General features: G+C 43.3%; 1 protein-coding gene across 1 annotated transcript; it reads right to left on the reverse strand.

The window, feature by feature from the left end:
* Positions 1-928: 928 nt before the first annotated feature.
* Positions 929-19,748, reverse strand: LOC309564218 (uncharacterized protein; the record flags this gene model as incomplete). The annotated part of the gene is made up of 4 exons (XM_082268845.1): positions 929-994; positions 3,810-4,464; positions 16,728-16,782; positions 19,640-19,748. The coding sequence occupies 4 exons, from the start codon at positions 19,746-19,748 to the stop codon at positions 929-931; spliced, it is 885 nt and encodes a 294-aa protein (XP_082124971.1).
* Between the last annotated feature and the right edge of the window lie 4,173 nt (positions 19,749-23,921).

Below are 23,921 nucleotides of genomic sequence, written 5' to 3' on the forward strand. Positions count from 1 at the left end.
CGGCCAGATCTTCATAGATTTGCAGTGGTCTGATACTCCTTCCATTTCAATATTATCACTTGCACAGTGCTCCTTGGGATGTTTAAAGCTTGGGAAATCTTTTTGTATCCAAATTCGGCTTTAAACTTCTCCACAACAGTATCTCGGAACGACCTGGTGTGTTCCTTGTTCTTCATGATGCTCTCTGCGCTTTGAACATACCTCTGAGACTATTACAGTGCAGGTGCATTTAAACGGAGACTTGATTACACACAGGTGGATTCTATTTATCATAATTAGTAATTTAGGTCAACATTGGATCATTTAGAGATCCTCACTGAACTTCTGGAGAGAGCTTGTTGCACTGAAAGTAAAGGAGCTGAATAATTTTGCACACCCAATTTTTCAGTTTTTTATTTGTTAAAAAAGTTTGAAATATCCAATAAATTTTGTTCCAGTTCATTGTGTCCCACTTGTTGTTGATTCTTCAAAAAAATTACAGTTTCATATCTTTATGTTTTGAAGCCTGAAACGTGGCAAAAGGTCAAAGTTCAAGGGGGCCAAATACTTTCGCAAGGCACTGTACCAATTTAATCATAACAGATGGTGTCCTTACAGCTTTCATCATAGTTTTGTTATAGACCTACCAGGGAAGCTCCATTTGGTAAAAGGTTGAAAAGTTCAAGGGGGCCGAATACTTTCGCAAGGCACTGTGTAAGAGAGGGAACCATAAATGTAGGTCACCCTCTACTGGCCCTGAAGAAGCCTGCGAGTACTCCTAGCTGGATGAAACGCGTTGACCGTAGCTTCCATGCTACATGGTCTTGGCTTTTATGACAGATTGTGCATAAACGTGTAGCGCTAACAATAAATTAACTGAAATCAATAAGGTGTGCATATCAGTGAATCAAAAAAAGTCCATATAAAAATCCTTAGATTAGAAAGGAGTTCACAGGAAGGGCATGTGAAGATGTAGAGGAACCACAAGTCCCAGCATGTAGAAAACATCTGTACTCTTAACACAGTGGATGGAAAGGAGATTACCGTGAGATGAGAACACACCAAGTGGCAGCTTACCAGATGACATGGCCATCCAACCTAATGGAGATGTTACAAAACGCTTGACAAAGGGGTATACAAGAACGCCAGGTGTCAGTCCTCAGGGAATCAGGTGGAATATACTCATATAAGAATGCATGAAATCCATGTGGGTAGAGACGGATAATAAAAGCACATAGCGTGATACTGTATTATTATTATTATTATACAGGATTTATATAGCGCCAACAGTTTGCGCAGCGCTTAACAAAATGAGGGCAGACATTACAGTTACACTACAATTTGGAACAAAAGGAATCAGAGGGCCCTGCTCGTTAGAGCTTACAATCTAAAAGGGAGGGTCAATTGATACAAAAGGCAATAGCTGTGGGGGATGCGCTGATGGAGCAAGAGAAACAGCGTTATTAGTTAGTAGCCGGGTAGGCTTCTTTAAAGAGAAGGGTTTTCAGGGATCGTCTAAAGATGGATAGATTAGGGGACAGTCGGACAGATTGGGGTAGAGAGTTCCAAAGAATGGGAGAAGCTCTGGAGAAATCCTGGAGGCGAGCATGGGAAGAGGTGACAAGGGAGCTAGAGAGCAGGAGGTCTTGGGAGGACCGAAGAGAGCGGCTAGGTTGATATTTTGAGATCAGGTTAGTGATGTAGCTGGGGGCAGAGTTGTGGATGGCTTTGTAAACTGTTGTTAGCACTTTGAATTTTATTCGTTGGTTGAGTGGAAGCCAATGAAGGGACTGGCAGAGAGGGTTGGAGGACACTGAACGGTTGGTAAGGTGGATAAGTCTTGCAGCTGCATTCATTATGGATTGAAGGGGGGATAATCTATGTAAGGGTAATCCAATGAGGAGGGAGTTGCAATAGTCGAGGCGAGAGATAACCAGGGCGTGAATTAAGAGCTTGGTGGTGTCATTGGTTAAAAAGGGCCGTATTCTAGCGATGTTGCGGAGGTTAAGGCGGCATGATTTGGACAGGGATTGGATGTGAGCCTGAAAGGACAGTGCAGAGTCCAGGGTTACCCCTAGCACCCTGGCATGTGTGGAAGGACTAATAGTTATTCCATTGATCTTGACAGAGAATTCTGGGGAAGAGGCACGTAGAGGAGGAAATATTATGAGCTCGGTTTTAGATAGATTCAGTTTGAGGAAGTGGTGAGACATCCAGGCTGATATGTCTGTTAGTAGATCAGTGATGCGGGAGGAGACTGATGGGGTGAGCTGAGGGGTAGAGAGGTAGATTTGGGTGTCATCAGCATAGAAATGGTAGTGGAAACCATGGGAGGCTATTAGCTGACCCAGGGAGGAGGTATAGATTGAGAATAGTAGCGGTCCAAGGACAGAACCTTGGGGGACCCCAACAGTAAGAGGAGTTGCAGAGGAGTAAGTGGAATTGTAAGTGACACTGAAGGTGCGGTGAGATAGGTAAGATTCGAACCAGTGGAGAGCACAGTCACGGAGACCGAGCAAACTGAGTTTTTTGAGAAGGAGGGGGTGGTCAACAGTATCAAAGGCAGCCGAGAGGTCCAAGAGTAAGAGTATCGAGTAGTGACCATTGGTTTTTGCTGTTAGTAAGTCATTTGTAAGTTTTAGGAGAGAAGTTTCTGTGGAGTGTTGCCGGCGAAATCCAGACTGAAGGGGATCAAGGAGGTTATTCTCAATGAGGTGCTTGCTCAGGCGGTTGTAGACTAAACGTTCAAGGAGCTTGGAAGCAAAAGGGAGTAAGGAGATGGGTCTTAAGTTATTAAGATTGGAGGGGTCTAGCGAGGCTTTCTTTGGTATGGGAGTTACTAGCGCATGTTTTAGAGAGCTGGGGAAGATCCCAGTGGAGAGGGAGAGGTTGAAGATATGAGTTAAAGAGTGTAGGATAGAGTCAGAGGGTGACCGTAGTATTTGAGAAGGAACAGGGTCCAGAGGGCAGGAAGTTAGGTGGGCATTAGAAAAAATTTTAGTAACTTCCTCTACAGTAGTTGGGTTAAACAAGGGAAGTATTGATTGTGCAGGAGGACAAGGTGTGTAAGGTGAGGGAGATATCTTTAGTGTAAAAATTTCTTCACGAATTGTATCGATCTTATTTTTGAAGTGATTGGCAATCTCTTGGGCAGTGAGTAAGTTAGTGGGTGGAGGCAATGGAGGACGAAGTAGAGCGTTGAAGGTAGAAAAGAGTTGACGGGGACTGTGTGAGAGGGTGTTAATGAGAGTGATAAAGTAGGTCTGTTTGGCAGTGTGTAGGCAGGAACTGTATTTTTGGAGGGCAGATTTATATTGACAGAAATCTTGCTGTGACTTAGTCTTACGCCACAGACGCTCAAGAGCACGACTACGTTTTTTGAGGCTTCTGGTATTGTCTGTCTGCCAGGGTTGAAGCGGTCGGGGCCTGATTCTGTGTGTAGTGAGGGGGGCCAAAGCATCCAGGGTAGATGACAGTGAACTGTTGTAGACAGAAGTGGCCATGTTGGGGCAGGAGAGGGATGAGATTGTGTTGAAGAGACCATCTGTAGCAGAAAAAAGAAGTGAAGGGTTCAGATGGCGAAGGTTTCTACGGGTAATTGTTCGGTAGTTGGAAGGTAAGGAGGAGGACAAGGAGAGACTGAAACTAATGAGGTGGTGATCAGAGAGAGGGAATGGAATGTTGGAGAGGTTGTGAGGGGTGCATAGGTAGGAGAACATGAGGTCAAGGCTGTTGCCATTAGAGTGAGTAGAAGCATGTGTCCATTGTTTTAGGTCAAAAGAGGAGGTTAAGCTCAAAAGTTTAGAAGTAGCAGGAGTGTTAAGATTAACAGGGATGTTGAAGTCTCCAAGAATGATTGTGGGAATTTCAGAAGAGAGAAAGTAGGGTAGCCAGGCAGAGAAGTCATCAAGGAAGCCTGATACCGGTCCAGGAGGCCGATAGATCACAGCAATTCTCAACGAAACTGGAGAAAATAGACGAATACAGTGAGCTTCAAATGAGGAGAGAGACAGAGAAGGCGGTGGATGAAGAACCTGAAAAGTGCTTTGAGGGGAAAGCAGAATTCCAACCCCACCTCCTTTACGTCCACTAGGCCTGGGAGAGTGAGTCCACAGGAGGCCACCATGGGAGAGGGCAGCAGGAGAAGGAGAGTCAGAGTCTTGAAGCCAGGTCTCAGTAATTGCAAGCAGGTTGAAGGAGTTTGTGATAAATAGGTCATGGACAGAGGTGAGTTTGTTGCAAACAGAGCGGGCATTCCAGAGGGCGCAGGAGAAGGGGAGGTTGGCTTGAGGCAGAAGAGGAATAGAAACCAGATTGTGTGGATTTCGGCTGGTGTCAGAGGATAGGGGGTGATGGGTATGTCTGCCAAAGGTAAATGATGGGGGTCCAGGATTTGGGGAAATATCTCCAGAGGTTAGGAGAAGCAAAAGGGTGAGGGAGGTGATATGGGAGTATGATTTATGAGGGGGGACACATCTCAGTGTCCTGTAGATATTATTGGTGTGTGGGTTCAGAATCAGCAGGAGTTGATGAGTGCAGTATAAAGGTGTAGATAGGAGTGAGGGTGATATATACAAGCTGTGGGGCGGAGATGAGGGGTGAAGGAGAGAAAGTTTTAGGAGAGAGGATGCAAACATGAGAAGGAGAATTAGGGATTGCATAATACAGGGTGGTGAGATTGAGATGTAAACTGAATGTGAGATGGAAAAGCAGTATAGAGTCTCAGCTCACCTGTAGTCTGTCTGTTGGCTTGCAGTTGTATGCTTTGTGCATACGCTGAAGTGCTGAGCAGAAGTGTAATACTTAATCCAATATTAATACTTTATCCAAGATAATAGTTGCCAATGCAATCCCAGCCTGTGCAACCCCCTGCCTGTGCATCCCCTAGAAAGGGCTTAAATTTATACTGAGTTGGGTGGAGGTATAAAATTATGAACAAGTTTATTAAAACAGGTGCACTCATATATAAGTAGATCAATCAGGCATGTCCAAAGATTGTGAACCGCTGGTATTAGTAGAAACGACGGCATCCTGCATTCACAAAAACAATCAAAAGCTGGCAAAAAGGGGGCGTGGTGATGTCACATCTGGCACTGCCTAACACGTTTCATCATAAGTTGACGTTGTCTGGGGCATGACAGATTAACAAGCGGCAGGAAGAATAGATTAGTAGGCTAACTTCCTCCAGAGAGATTGTCAGGCTTATTTGGGGAGGTTAAATTTAAAAATAGAAATGAAATGTTATATTTTGTTCTGTATAGAAATATGAAGCAATGACATCCATTTTGTTAGGTTACTGAAAGGTTAAATATCCTTTAACAAAAAGTGCCTATTCAACAGGTTTATACAGACATGCTGTGTTGACCTAAGGTAATAAATAAATAGCCTGTTGATTGTCTTTAGATGAAGTCTAAGACGCTATTCCAAGGTAATCTTATCTGTGTGTGGAATCATAAACCTTAGTCAGTATTTTCTGTGCTTAAACCCATTTAAAATAAGATTTACAGATATGTTATAATCTTGTATGTAACATAATATTAACAATGAAATATATATATAACTAACATACATAGATATGTAGAAAACCGTTATATATTATAATTGTTGCATCCTTGCTAAAAGAAAGTTAAACTGATTTTGATGACTCATCATTACATATCAAGAAAGATAGACTTCATGTTAATCCTTTGTAAGTAAGAAAGCATCATAAAATTTTGTTTAACCTTGCTAGGCTCTAGGAAGTCTGAGATGGTGTAATGTTCTGGTACCTTTGGGTACCCTAATTACTCTTTCATAAGTGTATGCGCCCCACCATTCTCTTTTGGTAAGGTGCGCATACACCTTTAAGACTGATGCTGTCATCACTGAGCGCCGGACTGGATGGCTATTTAGATCGCCGGCTCTCACTCACATGTGTTCGTTCAAACTGCTTTGTGCCTTGATGCTAACCTGTCTTGAAGCTCTCATGCTTGCAAGCATACCTCGCTGTCGGAACCACGCTGCGCTGATCCCTGTATCCCGCTACCGGATCATCCGCTCTTGCCGAACCTCTCCTCTGCTACATTGCTATTAGTGATAAGTACCCCACAGGGGAAACCACTATAACCTTTATACTAAAGCTTACACTATCTAGCTCTGCATACTAAGGACTATTACTACATCTGCATTATCTAAGATTGCTAGCTCTTGAGCCTACTACCACCTGTTCTTGCACTGGGTTGATCTCTCTTGTATGTCCACCTGCTACTCTGTCATCTACTACCATACATGATTGCTAAACCTATCTGCATCCCATCTGCTACTATCTTACTTTCAAGAACATTTCCTTTCAAGTGTCTGTCATCTACCATCTCTACCCAACCTGTCTCTTCAGCCTATCATCACTGTGTTACTATATACATAAGTCACTCTAGGAAACATCTTATTGAGTGTGTGTATTTACTTGCTGAATTGAGATCATCCACACATGATGAGTCATTGAGAGTTGGGATTGGTGTCTCAGCGTTTCTCTACATGACTACTGAAGTGGAATATTTCTGCAGCTGAAAATCCACATCATACGTAAAACGCAGGAGCGTTACAGATTGAACGAACCACAAATGGATTCAGCAGAAATAACCACTCAGATGACACAATTAAAACAGCAAGTAACTGCGTTAATACACGCACTTGCTGAATTAAAAGAAGACAATCAGGCTCTGTCGCAGCAGGTAATTAGACTGACACAACTTACCACTGCTCAGTCCCCTGAACCCAAGATAAATCCTCCTTTGGTATTTACAGGCGATCGCAAAAAATTTAGCGAATTTAAAAACGCATGTGAGTTACTTTTCTTGCTAAAACCCCGTACCTACCTTACTGATCACATTAAGGTTTGTACTATTATTTCTTACCTAACAGGCGATCCTCGGGCCTGGGCAGACTCTCTTTTTGAGAAAAACGACCAGCTTCTCAACCCCTATGCCTTGTTCCTAGCAGAACTCACTAGCCTATATGATGATCCCAATAGGCAGAGTACTGCCGATCTTCAATTAAGATCCTTGAAACAAGGTAGGAGACCTGTAGAAGACTTTGTCGCAGAATTCAAGAGATGGACCCTTGATTCAGAATGGAATGATGCATCTCTGAAAACCCAATTAAGGCTTGGCCTATCAGAGGCCGTTAAAGACGAGCTCGCCCGAGCGGATCTGCCAAAAACCCTGGATGCATTGATACAACTCAGTATCACCATAGATAGAAGACTACGAGAAAGAAAGGCTGAGAAAATGGGAATGCCATTATCCAGTTCTTCTCGGATTTCGGCCGTTGACCCCATTCCTATGGAGGTAGGAACCATACGCCCACCTCTATCAACTATGGAAAGAGCCAAAAGACGATCTGGTAATCTCTGCTTGTACTGTGCATCCCCGGATCACAAGATAAACGTCTGTCCCCTAGTCTACAAAAAGAAGGGTGAGTGTTCACATGTCCTCCTAGGGGGATTGACAACTTCAATCACTAACCCTTACCTTTCTGTTTGCTTAACATTACAGTGGGACCAGAACAGGATTACTACTAAGGCCATGATTGACACAGGATCTTGTGGAAATTATATTGACATACGTTTTGCTGCTTTAAATAAAGTTCCTATTATTTCTAAACTTAAACCTGTCTCAGTAAGTCTTATTAACGGTGTTCCTTTATCCTCTGGTCCGATCACTGATCAGACACAGGCACTCCTAGTCACTACTAACGGGTCTCATATGGAGACCACTACCTTCGATCTAATACCTTCACCCCACTTTCCCATTGTGTTGGGACTTCCCTGGTTGCACACACATCAACCAACCATAGATTGGAAGGAACGGACCCTGGCCTTCCTCTCTTGCTATTGCGAGGGTACGTGTAACCTCCCGTCTTTCGGGAAGATCCTGTCTGTGGTGACAGATGAGATTGCACCACTATGTTATCAGGATCTCTCTGAGGTTTTTCTTGAGAAAAATGCTCAAGCACTACCTCCCCATCGAGACTATGATTGTAGCATTGATCTACTCCCAAATAGCAAATTGCCGTTCGGTCATGTTTATCCTCTTTCACAGGATGAACTTTCCCATCTCAAAGACTATTTGGATGAGAATTTGAAGAAAGGTTTTATTAGACCTTCCACTTCTTCCACAGCAGCAGGACTCTTTTTTGTCCGCAATAAGGACTCAAGTCTCAGGCCTATCATCGACTATAGGCAATTGAATTCTATTACAATAAAAGATCGCTATCCTCTACCGCTTATCCCTGAGCTCATTGAGCAGGTGCGTGGAGCTACCTATTTTTCAAAATTGGATCTGAAAGGAGCATACAATCTCATTCGAATCCGTGCTGGACACGAGTGGAAGACTGCATTCAGAACCAGATACGGATTGTTCGAATATCTTGTAATGCCATTCGGGCTATGCAACGCCCCTGCAGTTTTTCAACGATTTATAAACGATATTTTCAGAGACTTACTAGATGTCTGTGTTGTGGTATATCTGGACGATATACTTATATATTCACGATCCCTGTCTGAACACATAAGACATGTAAGACTAGTATTATCGAGATTGCTTGCACACAACCTTTATGTGAAACTGAAAAAATGCTTGTTTCATAAAGAAGAGGTACTGTTTCTAGGCTACATCATATCCAAAACAGGAATCGAGATGGACATGAGTAAGATATCCTGCATTCAGGATTGGCCTACACCAACCACACGCAAGGCGCTACAGCGATTCCTTGGATTTTCAAATTTCTACAGGAAGTTCATCAGAAACTTCTCTGCCATTGTGAGACCCCTCACACAGCTCACTAGCATTAAAAAAAACATTCAAATGGTCAGATGAAGCAAATAAAGCTTTTCACCTGTTAAAGACAAGGTTTACTTCTGCTCCCATATTACGCCATCCAGACCCATCCCTCCAATACATTCTGGAAGTAGATGCGTCAAACATGGCAGTAGGGGCAATACTCTCCCAACGACCAACTCACACTTCACCACTTCATCCAGTCGCCTTTTTTTCTAAATCCCTAAGCAGTCCAGAGATAAATTACCCCGTGGCTGAAAAGGAACTGCTTGCTATAAAATTGGCTCTGGAGAATTGGCGACATCTACTCGAAGGCACCCAATTACCAATACTTATATACACGGACCATAAAAATCTCCAATATCTTCAGACTAACAAAACTCTCTCTCACCGACAGGTACGATGGTCACTATTCTTTCTAAGGTTTAACTTCCTAGTGACCTACACACCTGCAGATAAGAACAAAAAGGCGGATGCACTATCACGACTAACTGAAGAAAACTACTTCGAAATCCCTTCCGTTCCTATAATACCTCACAAACGCATTATTGGAGTTGTCCGTTCCTTGAAGGAAGAGGTTTTGCATGGTATAAGTTTGGATTCACCCCCACCACAACTAAATACTGATGCAGAAGGCTTCCTCTACTACAACGACAAACTTTATATACCACCTACCATACGCACCAAGATCTTGGAATTATCGCATGATGTGCCTATGGCAGGACATATGGGTATGACAAAGACTCTTAATCTGATTACCAGACAATTCTGGTGGCCTGACATGAAAACATCTATACAAAAATTCGTCTCTTCATGCAATGTCTGTGCCAGGTCCAAAATTGACACTACGAGACCATCCGGTCTACTATGCAGTCTACCAATACCCCAAACTCCATGGGAAGTTGTGTCCTTGGACTTTATAGTGGAATTGCCTCCTTCCAAAGGATTTAATACCATCTTAGTGTCAGTGGACCATCTGACAAAAATGGCACATTTCATTGCTATTCGCAGACTACCTTCGTCCAAACAAACGGCAGAACTCCTGATGAAACATGTCTTTAAGTTGCATGGTATCCCAAAAACTCTTCTGTCTGACCGTGGATCACAATTTATTTCCAAGTTCTGGCAAGAACTATGTCACATACTACGGATCGAGCGGAAGCTCACTTCTCCTTACCATCCACAGACCAACGGACAGACTGAAAGAGTCAACCAATGCATCGAGCAATATTTACGTTGTTACACTTCTTACCAACAGGATGATTGGGTGGATCTTCTCCCTCTGGCAGAATTTGCCTACAACAACGCAACCCACAGTACGACCAAGCAGAGTCCGTTCTACTTGAACTATGGGTTTCATCCCTCTATTCTTCCACCACGCATCCTTCCTTCAAATAACCCAGTAGCCTCAGACTATCTTACCCAAATAAAGGACTCTCTGGGTTTGCTTAATACTACCATTGCACACGCTCATAGTCAACAAAAGAAGTACTATGATCTTCGCAGAAGACCTTCTCCTCAGTACGCTATCGGGGACCTCGTTTGGCTCTCAACGAAAAATTTAAGACTGAAAATCCCTAGCAAAAAGCTTGGACCTCCTGTTCTTGGGACCTTTCCCAATCAAGAAACTTATTGGAAAAGCTGCAGTACAGCTTACATTGCAAATAGACCTCAAAATACATCCCATTTTCCATGTGTCGCTACTGAAGCCCCATGTTCCTGACCAAGGAATAAGGCCTACTATCCCACCTCCTCCTCCTGTACAAGTTGAAGGTGGAGAAGAATATGAGATAAGAGATTCTGGATTCTCGTATCCACAGAGGAAGACTTCAGTACTTGGTCCGATGGAAGAACTATGGGCCCCAAGACGACACCTGGCTAAACACCTCTGACATACATGCCTCTAGATTAATCCGCAATTTTCATGCGAAGTACCCAGACAAACCAGCTCCAGAGGCCTTCAGGAGCCGGCCTTAAGGGGGGGGGGTACTGTAATGTTCTGGTACCTTTGGGTACCAAGGTAATCTTATCTGTGTGTGGAATCATAAACCTTAGTCAGTATTTTCTGTGCTTAAACCCATTTAAAATAAGATTTACAGATATGTTATAATCTTGTATGTAACATAATATTAACAATGAAATATATATATAACTAACATACATAGATATGTAGAAAACCGTTATATATTATAATTGTTGCATCCTTGCTAAAAGAAAGTTAAACTGATTTTGATGACTCATCATTACATATCAAGAAAGATAGACTTCATGTTAATCCTTTGTAAGTAAGAAAGCATCATAAAATTTTGTTTAACCTTGCTAGGCTCTAGGAAGTCTGAGATGGTGTAATGTTCTGGTACCTTTGGGTACCCTAATTACTCTTTCATAAGTGTATGCGCCCCACCATTCTCTTTTGGTAAGGTGCGCATACACCTTTAAGACTGATGCTGTCATCACTGAGCGCCGGACTGGATGGCTATTTAGATCGCCGGCTCTCACTCACATGTGTTCGTTCAAACTGCTTTGTGCCTTGACGCTAACCTGTCTTGAAGCTCTCATGCTTGCAAGCATACCTCGCTGTCGGAACCACGCTGCGCTGATCCCTGTATCCCGCTACCGGATCATCCGCTCTTGCCGAACCTCTCCTCTGCTACATTGCTATTAGTGATAAGTACCCCACAGGGGAAACCTCTATAACCTTTATACTAAAGCTTGCACTATCTAGCTCTGCATACTAAGGACTATTACTACATCTGCATTATCTAAGATTGCTAGCTCTTGAGCCTACTACCACCTGTTCTTGCACTGGGTTGATCTCTCTTGTATGTCCACCTGCTACTCTGTCATCTACTACCATACATGATTGCTAAACCTATCTGCATCCCATCTGCTACTATCTTACTTTCAAGAACATTTCCTTTCAAGTGTCTGTCATCTACCATCTCTACCCAACCTGTCTCTTCAGCCTATCATCACTGTGTTACTATATACATAAGTCACTCTAGGAAACATCTTATTGAGTGTGTGTATTTACTTGCTGAATTGAGATCATCCACACATGATGAGTCATTGAGAGTTGGGATTGGTGTCTCAGCGTTTCTCTACATGACTACTGAAGTGGAATATTTCTGCAGCTGAAAATCCACATCATACGTAAAACACAGGAGCGTTACAGATGGTAAGCTCTTTGTCAATATAAGGTTCAAAGTTTATTTGCAGGCAAATAATGCTGTCATACTGAACCTAAGAGCAATGCAATACTGCCATCTCTGGTGACTGACTACTACTAATTGAAGTCTTAGGTTAAAAAGTCATTTCCAATATATATAGATATATATATTAAATAAGATATGTTAAATATTAGAATGGTGTTACCAAGATTAATTCCTTATTTAGATACATAATGGATATTAAATGGACATGTAATAGATGAGAGCATGGATACATTTTATGTTGTTTTATTATATTCTTAAATGGAGAAATTCTATAGTTTTAATATTCAATATTCTGGTCAACCAAGAGGTGTCACCCAATGACATCACCAGTTAATGGATAAGTTATCCCAACCAATGGGGATAATGTCACTCCTTCTGGGTTTAACTTATGGTAATTTTAATAGTCCTTTGTTCTATACCATATAAAAAGAAAAAGCCCAGATGAGAGAGGACACAGGACACATGACATTTGCCCAATATACATCACACATACAACATACACGCTACTACAGCCATGCATAGACTCATCTACACAGACTCCATTTTGCTCCATCATGTATCTGAAACTTTGAGTGATGCCAAACGAAACTCCTCCCTACCGGGCCACCATCTTGAAAAGGCAGCCATCTTAAGGACTCTGGTAACGACCATTCTAAGCTAGCAGCCATTTTAAATATGGTAAATATGCCTTATTTGATTAATATTCAAAATAGTTTATGTACTTGTAATGTTTTACATTTCATATTCAAGGGTAACGAGAGTACAATCCCAGCCGTATAAATCATATGTAGATTTTTCTCTAAAAAGTCGATTTTTGTTTTTATAACATATTTTATTAATATCAGATTTAGCGCATATTGGCGTATTAGTCTCACGTTTTGCATAGCCTATTCTCGCTTCATCTGCAGTGGAGTGACTATCAGGCTGTGCATTGCGCAGACAATTGTGGTCTGATTATATAGAACATTCATTTATGGTTTATACTATACCTGGAGAAAAAGTAATCTTGCTTTATTTTCACTTTCATTATTGAGCTACACATCACATTGCATTCATTGTTTGAAGTTTGTATTTATGTAAAGTTATTTTTTTGTGTCATCTCAAGTTTGATCATTTATCGTGATTACATGTCTCGTGAATAAATATTCTTATATATTCCATACTGTAGACTGTTTTCACTAAGATTGGTATATGCTTTTAAAAAGAAATTAATCAATAAAAAGAATTCGCTACATATTGATTTGTGGAAATAGGTGGAGATTCTCCTTCCGCACAGATCTTTGCTTATTAACATAAATAAATATAAATGTTATATTCAGAGCAGTATAAACATTCTGACAAGATGATGCCACATGTCTGAGGATGCTGCAGCTGAATGGACACCTGTGAGACAGCATGCTATGCTGGTCCTGAGGGAGGTAAAGTCCTGGTCTAACATTACACTTGGATGACATACAAAGGCCGACCCCTAACGATGATTCCAAGCACCTGGAAGACAGACTGTGATCCCAGCAATGAGGGCTGTGAGTTGCTTGTGCATGAACTCCAAGCTTGGGAAAGATCGCGACTATTTGGTCGGAATCTGCCCACACATGCCTGGACCGACACCCGGCTCAGCCTCTCAGCGAGCTGCTGAGAGCCTTATTCGGCCTGCTCACAGGGCTGGGAGAACTGAGCAATCGGCGGTGTTTAATTGCTCAGTTCTCAGCCTTAGAGCCGACGGGGGACAGATCATCCACCTAGGTAAGTGAGATTCTGCAGTAAAACATGTTCCCATACTTTTCACAGAATTAAAGTTGCTATTTGAATTAAGCACATGTCCCGGGTTTCCTGACATGTCTGGGTCTAAGCATTGTTATTTGATGGCACCCTAATGTGGAATATACAAATCCTCGACCATGGGATCCTGTTTTTTCTCTATTTTGTAAATGGAACGTTTTTCCTGATCAGGAGCTAACAAGCATATTGCTCTGTTCATTTATCCCGCATATGCATGATTGCTACATATTACAGTGTTGCTAGACCCACAACAGTAAAATCTGTATATGCAGTAAAGCATTCTTGTTATACTCACCTAAGGGGTTAATCCTCTGAATTGTGTAAAAAAGGCTGTTCGATCCTGGCTTCTCTGATCTTCCCATTCTTCCACAGTCTACAATCCATCTGTTGATACTACAGATTCTTGGGGCCACTCTGCAGATGCTCAGTTTGGTGGGTATTGCTAGAGTTTTTTTTTTTTCCAGGGAAGGTGCATGTGATTGGCTTAGGGCCAATCAGCACTGTCCAGACAGAGTGTCAGGGGGTCACGCAGCCGCATAGGACAGTCAAAGGAGAATGAAAACCCCTCCTACAAGCTTTAACCAGACATTGATAGAAGTCACAAGAATTCTATATACCGCTGATGAGAAAAGGTATTTAGCAGTTTATAGTTACTAAAATAATTGCATTTCCATGTTCTGTGTACTGTGGGAGACCAGATATAGTGCATGCAGGGTTCTGGGTTTGGTAACACTTTAAGCTCACTTTATATAGCATGCATCTTTTTACCAACCGTACCCTAGCTGGCTATAATAGTGAGCCAATTTTGTTGCCATTTAGCAATCACCTGTAACGTGTACCATGATCCACCTAATGAACATATGTTATAATTTGATGCTCTTTTTTTGAGCGGGTGGATGGCCCGTGGTCCAATCATTACTGGTTGATCTGTTTGTAATCCTCTCAGGACTTTGACGGATTTGTCAGTTATTTAATATGTGTGGGGTGGTGTTTTTACACAGCTTTCTGTTTTTTGTATTAAAGGGAAAGTCCACCCTAACACTAAAATTGCTACATCTACAGGCATTCGTGATCTAAAACTAACTTATCAAGCCCTGTAAAAAAGAAATCAGTGTACATACCTTTTCTGAAGCCGGTCCGGTCTCCAGCAGAAGAAGCTCTGTGCAGGAGACAGTCGACAACGGCTGGAAAGTGATGTCACCCATAGAATTACTATGGGGCTTCAATTGTCGGCTGCCTCCTCTGCGCATGCCTCCACACTGAAGCCACTGCCAATAGCTCAGAGTGGGACCAGACCGGAGCGGCTTCAGAAAAGGTATGTATAGCGATTTCTTCTTTACAGGGTTAGACAGGTTAGTCTTAGATTGCGGATGGCTGTAGATGTAGCGATTTTAGTGTCAGGGTGGACTTCCCCTTTAAGTCCTAATAAAGTTATTTTTATATTAGTATAATAGTTACTTTATTGTTTTTCAAACTACTTGCATTAGTAAGCACCAGCTTTTTAAAGGGGACCTCATCTTTCTTTAAACTACAGTAAAACCTTGGATTGCGAGCATAATTCGTTCCGGAAACATGCTTGTAATCCAAAGCACTCTTATATCAAAGCAAATTTCCCCATAAGAAATAATGGAAACTCAGATGATTCGTTCCACAATCATTTATTTAGAAGTCCTTCAGTTTATAGTCCATATAAAAAGATTATAGCATTGCGATAGGTTGTGTAATCATAAAATGTCCATCCACAAATAGCCGCTTCCACAAGGGGATTAGAAGCAAAATCCAGCAGGAGCTACAGAGTATCAAAGAGAAGAGAGACACCTCTAAATGTAGCAATATGGTTCCATTTAATGAAGGTACAACATTTAGCAACTCACATGGTTGATGAATAAAACAGGCACACCTAAGTTTGCAGGCATCCGGGGTAAAGCTGTCCACATAGACTATCTTCTGCACCGCCGACTGCCAGTCTGTAATCCTGACCCGGAAGACCACCCCTGCAGTAAAGCGATCTGAAAGCGAGGGGCAGCATGGAAGGGATGACGTAGATGGGGGTGCGGAGGATGGTCTATGTGGACAGCTTTAGCCTGGATGCCTGCATCCTTAGATGTGCCTGTTCCAATCATCAACCATGTGAGTTGCTAAATGTTGTACCTTCATTAAATGTAACCATATTGCTACACTTAGAGGCGCCTCTCTTCTCTTTTATACTCAGCTGTGACTTGAGGCTACTTGTATATCAAGACATCGCTTGTATATCAAGTCAAAATTTATTTGAAAATTTTGCTTGTCTTGCAAAGCGCTCTTAAACCAAGTTACTCTCAAACCAAGGTTTTACTGTACTGTGTTTTCTAGGTGCATCAATCCACACCTTAAATGGTGAGTTAGTGGACAGAACTCTGGGCCTCTTTTTGGATATTGCCTTGGGTGATACCCTTTGATTTCTTTTTCCCCTATGGAAGCTCTACCCCCCCCCCTTCTGTCCCTCTTTATCACCCTTAACAATCCTCCCTCTATAGGAGTCCCCCCCCCTCCCCCAACCAAATGCCCCTTTCCATTTCTCAATAGAAGCTCCAACCGGGGGGGGGGGGGGGGGAGCCAGGTAGCAACTTCATCCATCCGTGACTGGTATTGAGTTTTTATAGCTTGTTCTGTGAACCTTTATGTAACAGATGTGTTTGGATATCAGTCTGGTTCTAGAACCTGTACGTTTGTGCAAAACAAATAAAGCTTTTCTGGCCATAAAAAAAAAAAGAAAGTTTGATTGCTAGCCGGTATTATGAAATAAAAGTTCTAAAATATAGTATGTATTATTGAATGCATGGAAATCACCTGGGTGCATAATATAGATTGACATGTATGCTGGATAGGTGGAGTGTCCATATGCTTGTTATGACATGAGAACTTGGGACTCTCATCATTGTATTAATTTTACAATTACTTTGTCATGTGTTCTGTGATCCAATAAGCACCAATCTCTTGAAAGAACCAAGTTGCTGCAGGAAATTTGTTTAGATTGAAGGAGTTTGCATTCTATACCTGTCTGGGCATTCCTGTTTCTACTACTGTATAGTAATCATTACAATAACCACTTGCTGCCCACCTAAAATACGTTTTACTGTGGGTGGGCAGCAGCTGCAGGCTAGGTGACGTACCCATGTTTTTTTTTTTTTTTTGCAAATATTTTATTCATTCAAAGACTGACGGGCCAGTACAGATAGTAAAACAGTGCATACGTATGACCAGGCAGCTATAACAAAAATTTAACAGATATTCAACAAAAACATGTCTGCAGCATCAGTGTGCAAGCAGGTATAAAAATGAAGGTGCGGGCCTCCAAAGCACAACAATATAATAGACAAGAAGAAGTGCTGCAACAGTCATAATGTTCGCCATGTCTTCTTAATTTTCTCCATTTTTGTAGTAAAGACAGGATACAATGGAATAGAAAGGAAACGAAGAGGTGAAGGAGTCAGAGTAGAAATGATCAGATAGGGAGGCGGAGGGAGATAGGAAAAAAAAAAAGGGGGGGGGGGGGATAACCCTCCGGACAGGGAGGTTGAAGGTGTGTGCGGGCCTATGTTGCATAATAGAGTCTTATACCTCAGTTCAGGCATCAGGAGGATTCCTCAATGCTGCAGGGTGGAGTAGGTTTTGTCCCCTGTCAGAGAGGATGAAAAGGTTCCACAGTCCCCAGGTCTTGTCATATGTCTTTTTTGTGAGGCGCCGACAAACGTAGGTCTTCCATTTTGTTAATATTCTCAATTTTTGGATACAATCACTAATAGTCGGGGGTGATTGCGATTTCCAGTGTAGAGGGATTTGGCTGCATTCAGTATATGGAGCAAGATACGTGTAGCAGGATCATAGGTAATCACATAGTCTGTAAACTCTTGGGCCAGATCACGTACTGCATTCCAAAATCGGGAAAGCTTTGGGCAGGACCAAAGTACGTGCAGTAGCATTCCCGGCACTTCCAGCAGCGGTCCGACGTAAGCGGGAAGAACTTGTGAAGCAGGTAGGGGACACGGCACCATCTCGTAAGAATCTTGTAATTAGTCTCCTGAAGTCTAGTGCAAGATGAGACTTTCAATGCAAGTGCGTATATGCCTTGTTCTTGTTTCTGCGTAAATGTGCAGCTTAGGCCCTCTCCCACTTCTCCAGGCAGAGTAGGCGGCTGTTTTCTGGTGGGAGCACCAGGAGGCTGTAGACTTTAGATAGTGGTCGCGGTAAGACATTGCTACCTGAGCAATATTCCTCAAAGTGAGCGAGATCCCTGCTGAAGGCTTCTTGGGTCGGGAGTGAGTGTAGAAAGTGGTGCAGTTGCACAGTGTTCTAGAGGGGAAGACGATAGCGTCCCTACACATCAGTCAATTGTGCAAGTGTGGGCCAATGGCCATCACACACAAAGTGAGAGGCCTGATGGTAGCCCCTGTCTCCAAAAAAAAACGCAGAGGTCGAGCGACTAGACCCGGTGAGAAAGCCGGATTGCCAAAAATCAGGAACAATGGGGAATCAGCAGTAGTCAGCCGTGACTGTTTCACGATGGAGGATGCCACCCGTAGTGTCGCCCCAACTGTAGGGAGCCTCAGAAGGGCCCGAGAGAGGGACCTGCAACACCACGGCGCTCCACCGAGGGAGGCGTCAGTCTGCTGTTGCTCAATGTGAGCCCAAAGTTTGAGGTGAGGGTGTCGTCACCAATCAGCCAATCGACTGAGGTGAGATGCCTGGTAATACTTCAGAGCATCAGGAAGTGCCAATCCCCCCAGAGCCTTAGGCAGCGAGAGTTGGGCACGGGGCACGCGAGGTTTCCCATGTGACCACACAAACCTAGAGAACGGCGAATTAAATTTCTTAAAGAAGGCAGAGGGGATAACCACAGGTAATGCCTGAAACAAATACAGAAGTTTGGGGAGTATACACATTTTAAGGAGGTTACACCTCTCAAACCACAAGTGCAAGCCCTGGTTCCATTTTTCAAGGAGTAAACGTATGTGTGACAACAGAGGGGAAAAGTTGACCATGTAGGTCGCCAAAAGATCTGAAGGGATATGTGTACCCAGGTACTTGAGAGCCTTGTCAGCCCATTGGAACAGGAGAGCATCCCTTAGGCGCCGAGACAATGTGAGAGCTCATGGCTTCTGATTTAGTGAAATTGATTTTTAGATTAGATAGCATACCATTATATTCTGCATCGTCCAAGCGTACCCCCTGAGATGTCTGGATTAAGGCATACATGGCACAGGAAAGGTTCCAGAGCCAACGCAAATAGCAGGGGAGACAACGGTCATCCCTGGCGCGTGCCATTGGTTATTGGAAATGGGTCTGAAAGCAGTCCGTTGGCCTTCACCTGAGCGGTAGGGCGCGAGTAGATCACAGTGATCCAGGAGATCATGGTGTCTCCTAGACCAATGTGCCGCAAGACTGAAAACATAAACCACCAATCGACGTGGTCAAATGCTTTCTCTGCGTCTGTGTTGAGAAAAATGCTAGTGGTTGAAGTTGTGGTGGTGACATGGATCAGGTTCAAAACCTTGGTCGTGTTGTTTCTGGCCTCTCTGGTTAGGATAAATCCAACCTGGTCCGGCTGCACCAGGTGGCTCAAATGAGGAGCAAGGCGCGAGGCCAGAATTTTAGTAAAAATCTTCAGGCCCGTATTGAGGAGCGAAATGGGATGGTAGCCGCTACAAGTCGTGGGGTCCTTACCTTCTTTAGGGACAAGGGAGATGGGTGTCTCGGTGTAGCGAGGTAGCAGAGCTCAGCCCATTCAACAGGTCAACCATACAGGAGCCTAAAGACAAAAAGAAGGTGTGATAGTATTGTATCGTGAAGCCTTCAGGGCAGGGGCCTTACCGGGCTGGAAAGAGTTGATCGCAGTACGTAATTCTTCTGTGGAGATGGGAGCCTCCAAGTCCTCTTGGACTTCTGCCGGGAGCTGGGAGGATACAGCGTAGTCGTCCATCTGAAATAGGGGTACATGTCGGTCCGGCAAGTTGTATAAGGAGGCATAGAAGGTGTTAAAATTCCTGTGCAATATGTTGAGGAAGAGTAACCTTCTGCCCCGATGCCGAATGGATATAAGCCACTCTCCATTGATCCCAAACTGCCCTCGCCAGGAGCTTCCCACATTTGTTCCCTGCGACATACGAGAACTGCCGGCATTTCTGTAGATCAGCCTTGGCTTTGTAATACAGCAGATCGGTAACCTGCTTGCAGAGGAGGAACAAATCCCTCTCTACAGCCGGGTCACGACCCTGCTTATGAAGCTGTTCCAGGTCATGAATCCTCGTGAGGAGGGAGTTAAGCGTCTCACACCGAGCCCTCTTAATGCGGGCGCCATGTTTTATCAGAACACCCCTGATGACTGCCTTGTGCGTTTTCCAAACGACTCCCAAGTCACTGTCAGGCGTTATGTACCCATAGGTTTTTGAGCACATGTGCGCCCCCTGCTGACAGAAGCACAAGTTTGTCAGCAGGGTACACCCAATAATTTTGGCAGTATAGCTACTTATCGGCTGTGGCCAATCACAGCATGGATCTCTGTGTTTGTAAACACATACTCTGACTGGATTTCTCTCTGGGGTTTAAAGGATAAGTTCACCTTTGGGAACATGTTACATGGTCCCAATGCTGCAACCAATAAACCCCCGTGGCAGCAGTACAGGGAGAAGTTCCCCATACTAGCTGTAACTCCGCCCATACAGCCGTATCATTCATTTACACAGCTGTGTGTGAATGAACTACAACCCCCGACATCCTTTGCAGCTGTCACCTTGTAGTTCTCAGTGAACCACCACAGCTTCCTGCCAGATTGTATCTGCTTGCCAGTGCACAGGGGGCACACAGATACACTGACAGATCTGAAGGAGACCTATGTGGCACTAGCAATCTGCTGATCACTGCTGTAATGCTTTACAGCAGGGGTCTCCAAACTTTCTAAACAAAGGGCTTGTTTATTGTCCTTCAGACTGTGGCTATTGGGAGTATAAAAGGTCCCAACATCCATGGGAAAAAAAATAATGCCTCATCATTTGTTTCACTGGGAGTAAATGTTCCCTATAGTTTGGTGTCAGAGGGAGGAATAGAGCCTCATTGTTGGTGTCAGAGAGAGGTATTATACCCCATCCTGGATGTCACTGGGAGGGATTGTGCCCCATCGTTGGTGTCACTGGCAGGAATTGTGACCAATCATTGGTGTCATTGGGAGGATTTATGCCCCATTATAGGTATCAGTGGATGAAATAGTGCTCTAGGGCCAGATAAAAAGCAAGCAAAGGGCTGCAGTTTGAATACTAATGGCTTTACAGGCTCATTAAAAAAAAAAATAATAAAAAATGCAGTTTTTTTTTACCTGCAAAAAAAAAAATGCATTTATTATTTTTTTCTAAAAAGTGAACTTACCCTTTAAAACTGAAAGCAAGGGGAGAAACCCAGGCAGATCTGTAAGTAAACCAGCACTCATACTCTTGTGTACAATTGGGTACACAGTTAACCCCTTAATTGTCCTCTTGATCACATTAGTTCAGTATTATTGATCACTGTATTGGTGTCACTAGCAACGCCAGTGTCAATTATGAGCCCCCCAAGCCAGTGTCAGCACCAGATTGCCCACCACACTATAAGTCGCAGATCACCATCATTACTACTCCAGTGTCTGTACAGATCAGTATCTTGATCATAACTATACTTTCGTCTCCAAAACCGCAGTCTTAGCAGGATCAGACCCCGATCACTGCCAGCATTTGTGACATGTAGCAGAATACATTTTGGCCTAAATTTATGGAGCAATTTGATTGATTGGCTTAAATAATTGTTTCAGTGTGTTCAGATTTGGAAGAAAACTTGTTTCTCTCTACTGGCTATAGTTCATCTATACTTAGGGCCCACTTTACATTGCTCTCTGAGTTATCCAAGTCACTAAAAACAATGCAACCCCTGTGTGCTCATACCTAATTCTCAACAGCTGCTAAGCAAGGAGGGGGAAACCAAGCACAAAGCTCCCTCTGTTGGCTGATCTGGAAATCTACGGCAACAAAACTGTATAGAACAGCGCTAGGAACTTTAATTACAAGGCCTCATGCACATTGCAGCTCAAAAATACTGGTTTTACAGGCGTTTGACATTTAGTTTGAATATGCCTCTCCATGCTAGCCTCTGTCTGCGGTAACATAGGTATTTAGAGGCAAAAAAAACAGAGAGGAGCGTTTGGACTAAAAAAAAAAAAAAAACGCTTAAAGTGGTTGTAAACCCACCTTGATTACTTTTACCTATAGGTAAGCCTCTAAAAAGGCTTACCTATAGGTGCTGTAAATATCACCTAAACTTGCACTGTCATCGGCGCATGCGCTCTGAAGAAACAGCCGCCCGTGCCGTTTCTTCAGAGCCCTGTGCTTTGACCGGCAGCTCCCGTGCGCATGCGCAGGAGTGACGTCACGCGGCTCCGGCCACTTATACAGCCAGAGTCCACAGACCCGGAAGGAAGAGGGGTGAAGATTGATGCGGCCTGCAGTGGGGACATTGCGGGCTTTGTTGTCGGTAAGTGTGCGATGCATACTAGCACATTATGCATTTCCTTTGCAGGGGAAAAAAAAAAAAAAAAAGGAAAAGTTTACTTCCTCTTTAAACGTGCACGTTAATGCATTCTAATGGGCAGAATAAATTAAAATTCTGGTCAATAGAATGCATTACCACATGTCAAAAAGACTGCTTTTGTACTGTAAGGAGAAAAGGTGTCCAAAAGGAGCAGTGGGCATGAAGCCTAAAACTTACAATATTTGCTCTTTCCTCCAAGAGGCAGACTAGAAAGGAAGGCATATCTCCATTTACTTGGATAAAGGCACACAAAACTCAGCACAAGGTACGTATCACTTACAGGAGACATAGATACATCCCTTGTGCTGATGTATGCACATGTTAAGTGAAATTTTCCTCCATCCATGTGCCCCACACTCTAATCTGCTGTGGCAGAGGTTAATAGAACTGTGGGAGCTGTCACACACGCTCATCAAAAGTGTCCAACTATGCCCACAGCCTGGTGAACCCCTGTACAACTTTACTTCTGAGACACTGATTTTCTGATGCTCTTTGTTTACCTTATCAACCAAACTATCTGCAAAATGTTCCTCCAGCTCTTCCCTGTTAGTACCACTTACTTTGCCAATTTTTTGTTGCCCTGTCCCAATTTTGAGAAGTGTTGCTGCCATCAAGTTTTTCCTTTATGGTCAATTTTCTAAGTTTAAACAATTTATATTTTTTCTATTGTGAATTGGACAAAATTTTTTGTCTCACCGTAAAATCCTTTTCTCTGATGTTCATTGACGGACACAGCTTCAGAATCTTCCTGACCATTGGGTTATGCTGCCCCCTACAGGAGTAGGACACTAGGCAGGAAATAACTTTACCACGCATATGAGGCAGCCCCAGGGGGTATACTCCCACTTCCTGCTATAGGCATTCAGTTTAGTTGCAAGCAGTGTCAGAAGAAAAATAACCCTTCTCAATAGAGGGATGGGTGCTGTGTACATCAATGAGCATCAGAGAAAAGGATTTTACGGTAAGACAAAAATCCAATTTCCTCTTTCGTTCATTGACGGACACAGCTCCAGAATCTTCTTGACCATTGGGATGTCCCAAAGCAGTGTCAAACATGAGGGGTGGGAAAAAAACACAGCAGAAAAAAATTCCCAAAAAGGCTAAACCTAGCCAACCAGGTAATATGGAGCCCAACCAGGAACAACTGGAGCTCACCTGAAAAAACACACACCCTCAAAAGAGGACTATTCCTCTCAAACAGCAGCCAAAAGCAGCATCCACGGATGCCAGCACATTTATAAAATTTTGTGAAAGTGTGCACGGACGACCAGGTGGCCGCCTTGCAAACCTGCACCACTGACACCTGAGGGCAGAAGACCCAGGAGGCACTAAGCGCCCGTGTAGAATGCACCCTAACAGGGAAAGGAGGAACCTTGATTGAATAGGCCTGCGCTACAGTCTGTCTGATCTATCTGGAAATGGATGCAGCAGACGCGGCCAACCCCTTGCGAGTTCCATCCTTAAGAACACAAAGTGATTCTGATTTCCTAAATGACTCGGTTGCCGCCAAGTACAGCCTAATCGCCCAAACCACATCCAGGGA

This window comes from Pelophylax lessonae (assembly GCF_965119305.1).
Source record: "Pelophylax lessonae genome assembly, chromosome: 9".
Taxonomy (NCBI): Eukaryota; Metazoa; Chordata; class Amphibia; order Anura; family Ranidae; genus Pelophylax; species Pelophylax lessonae.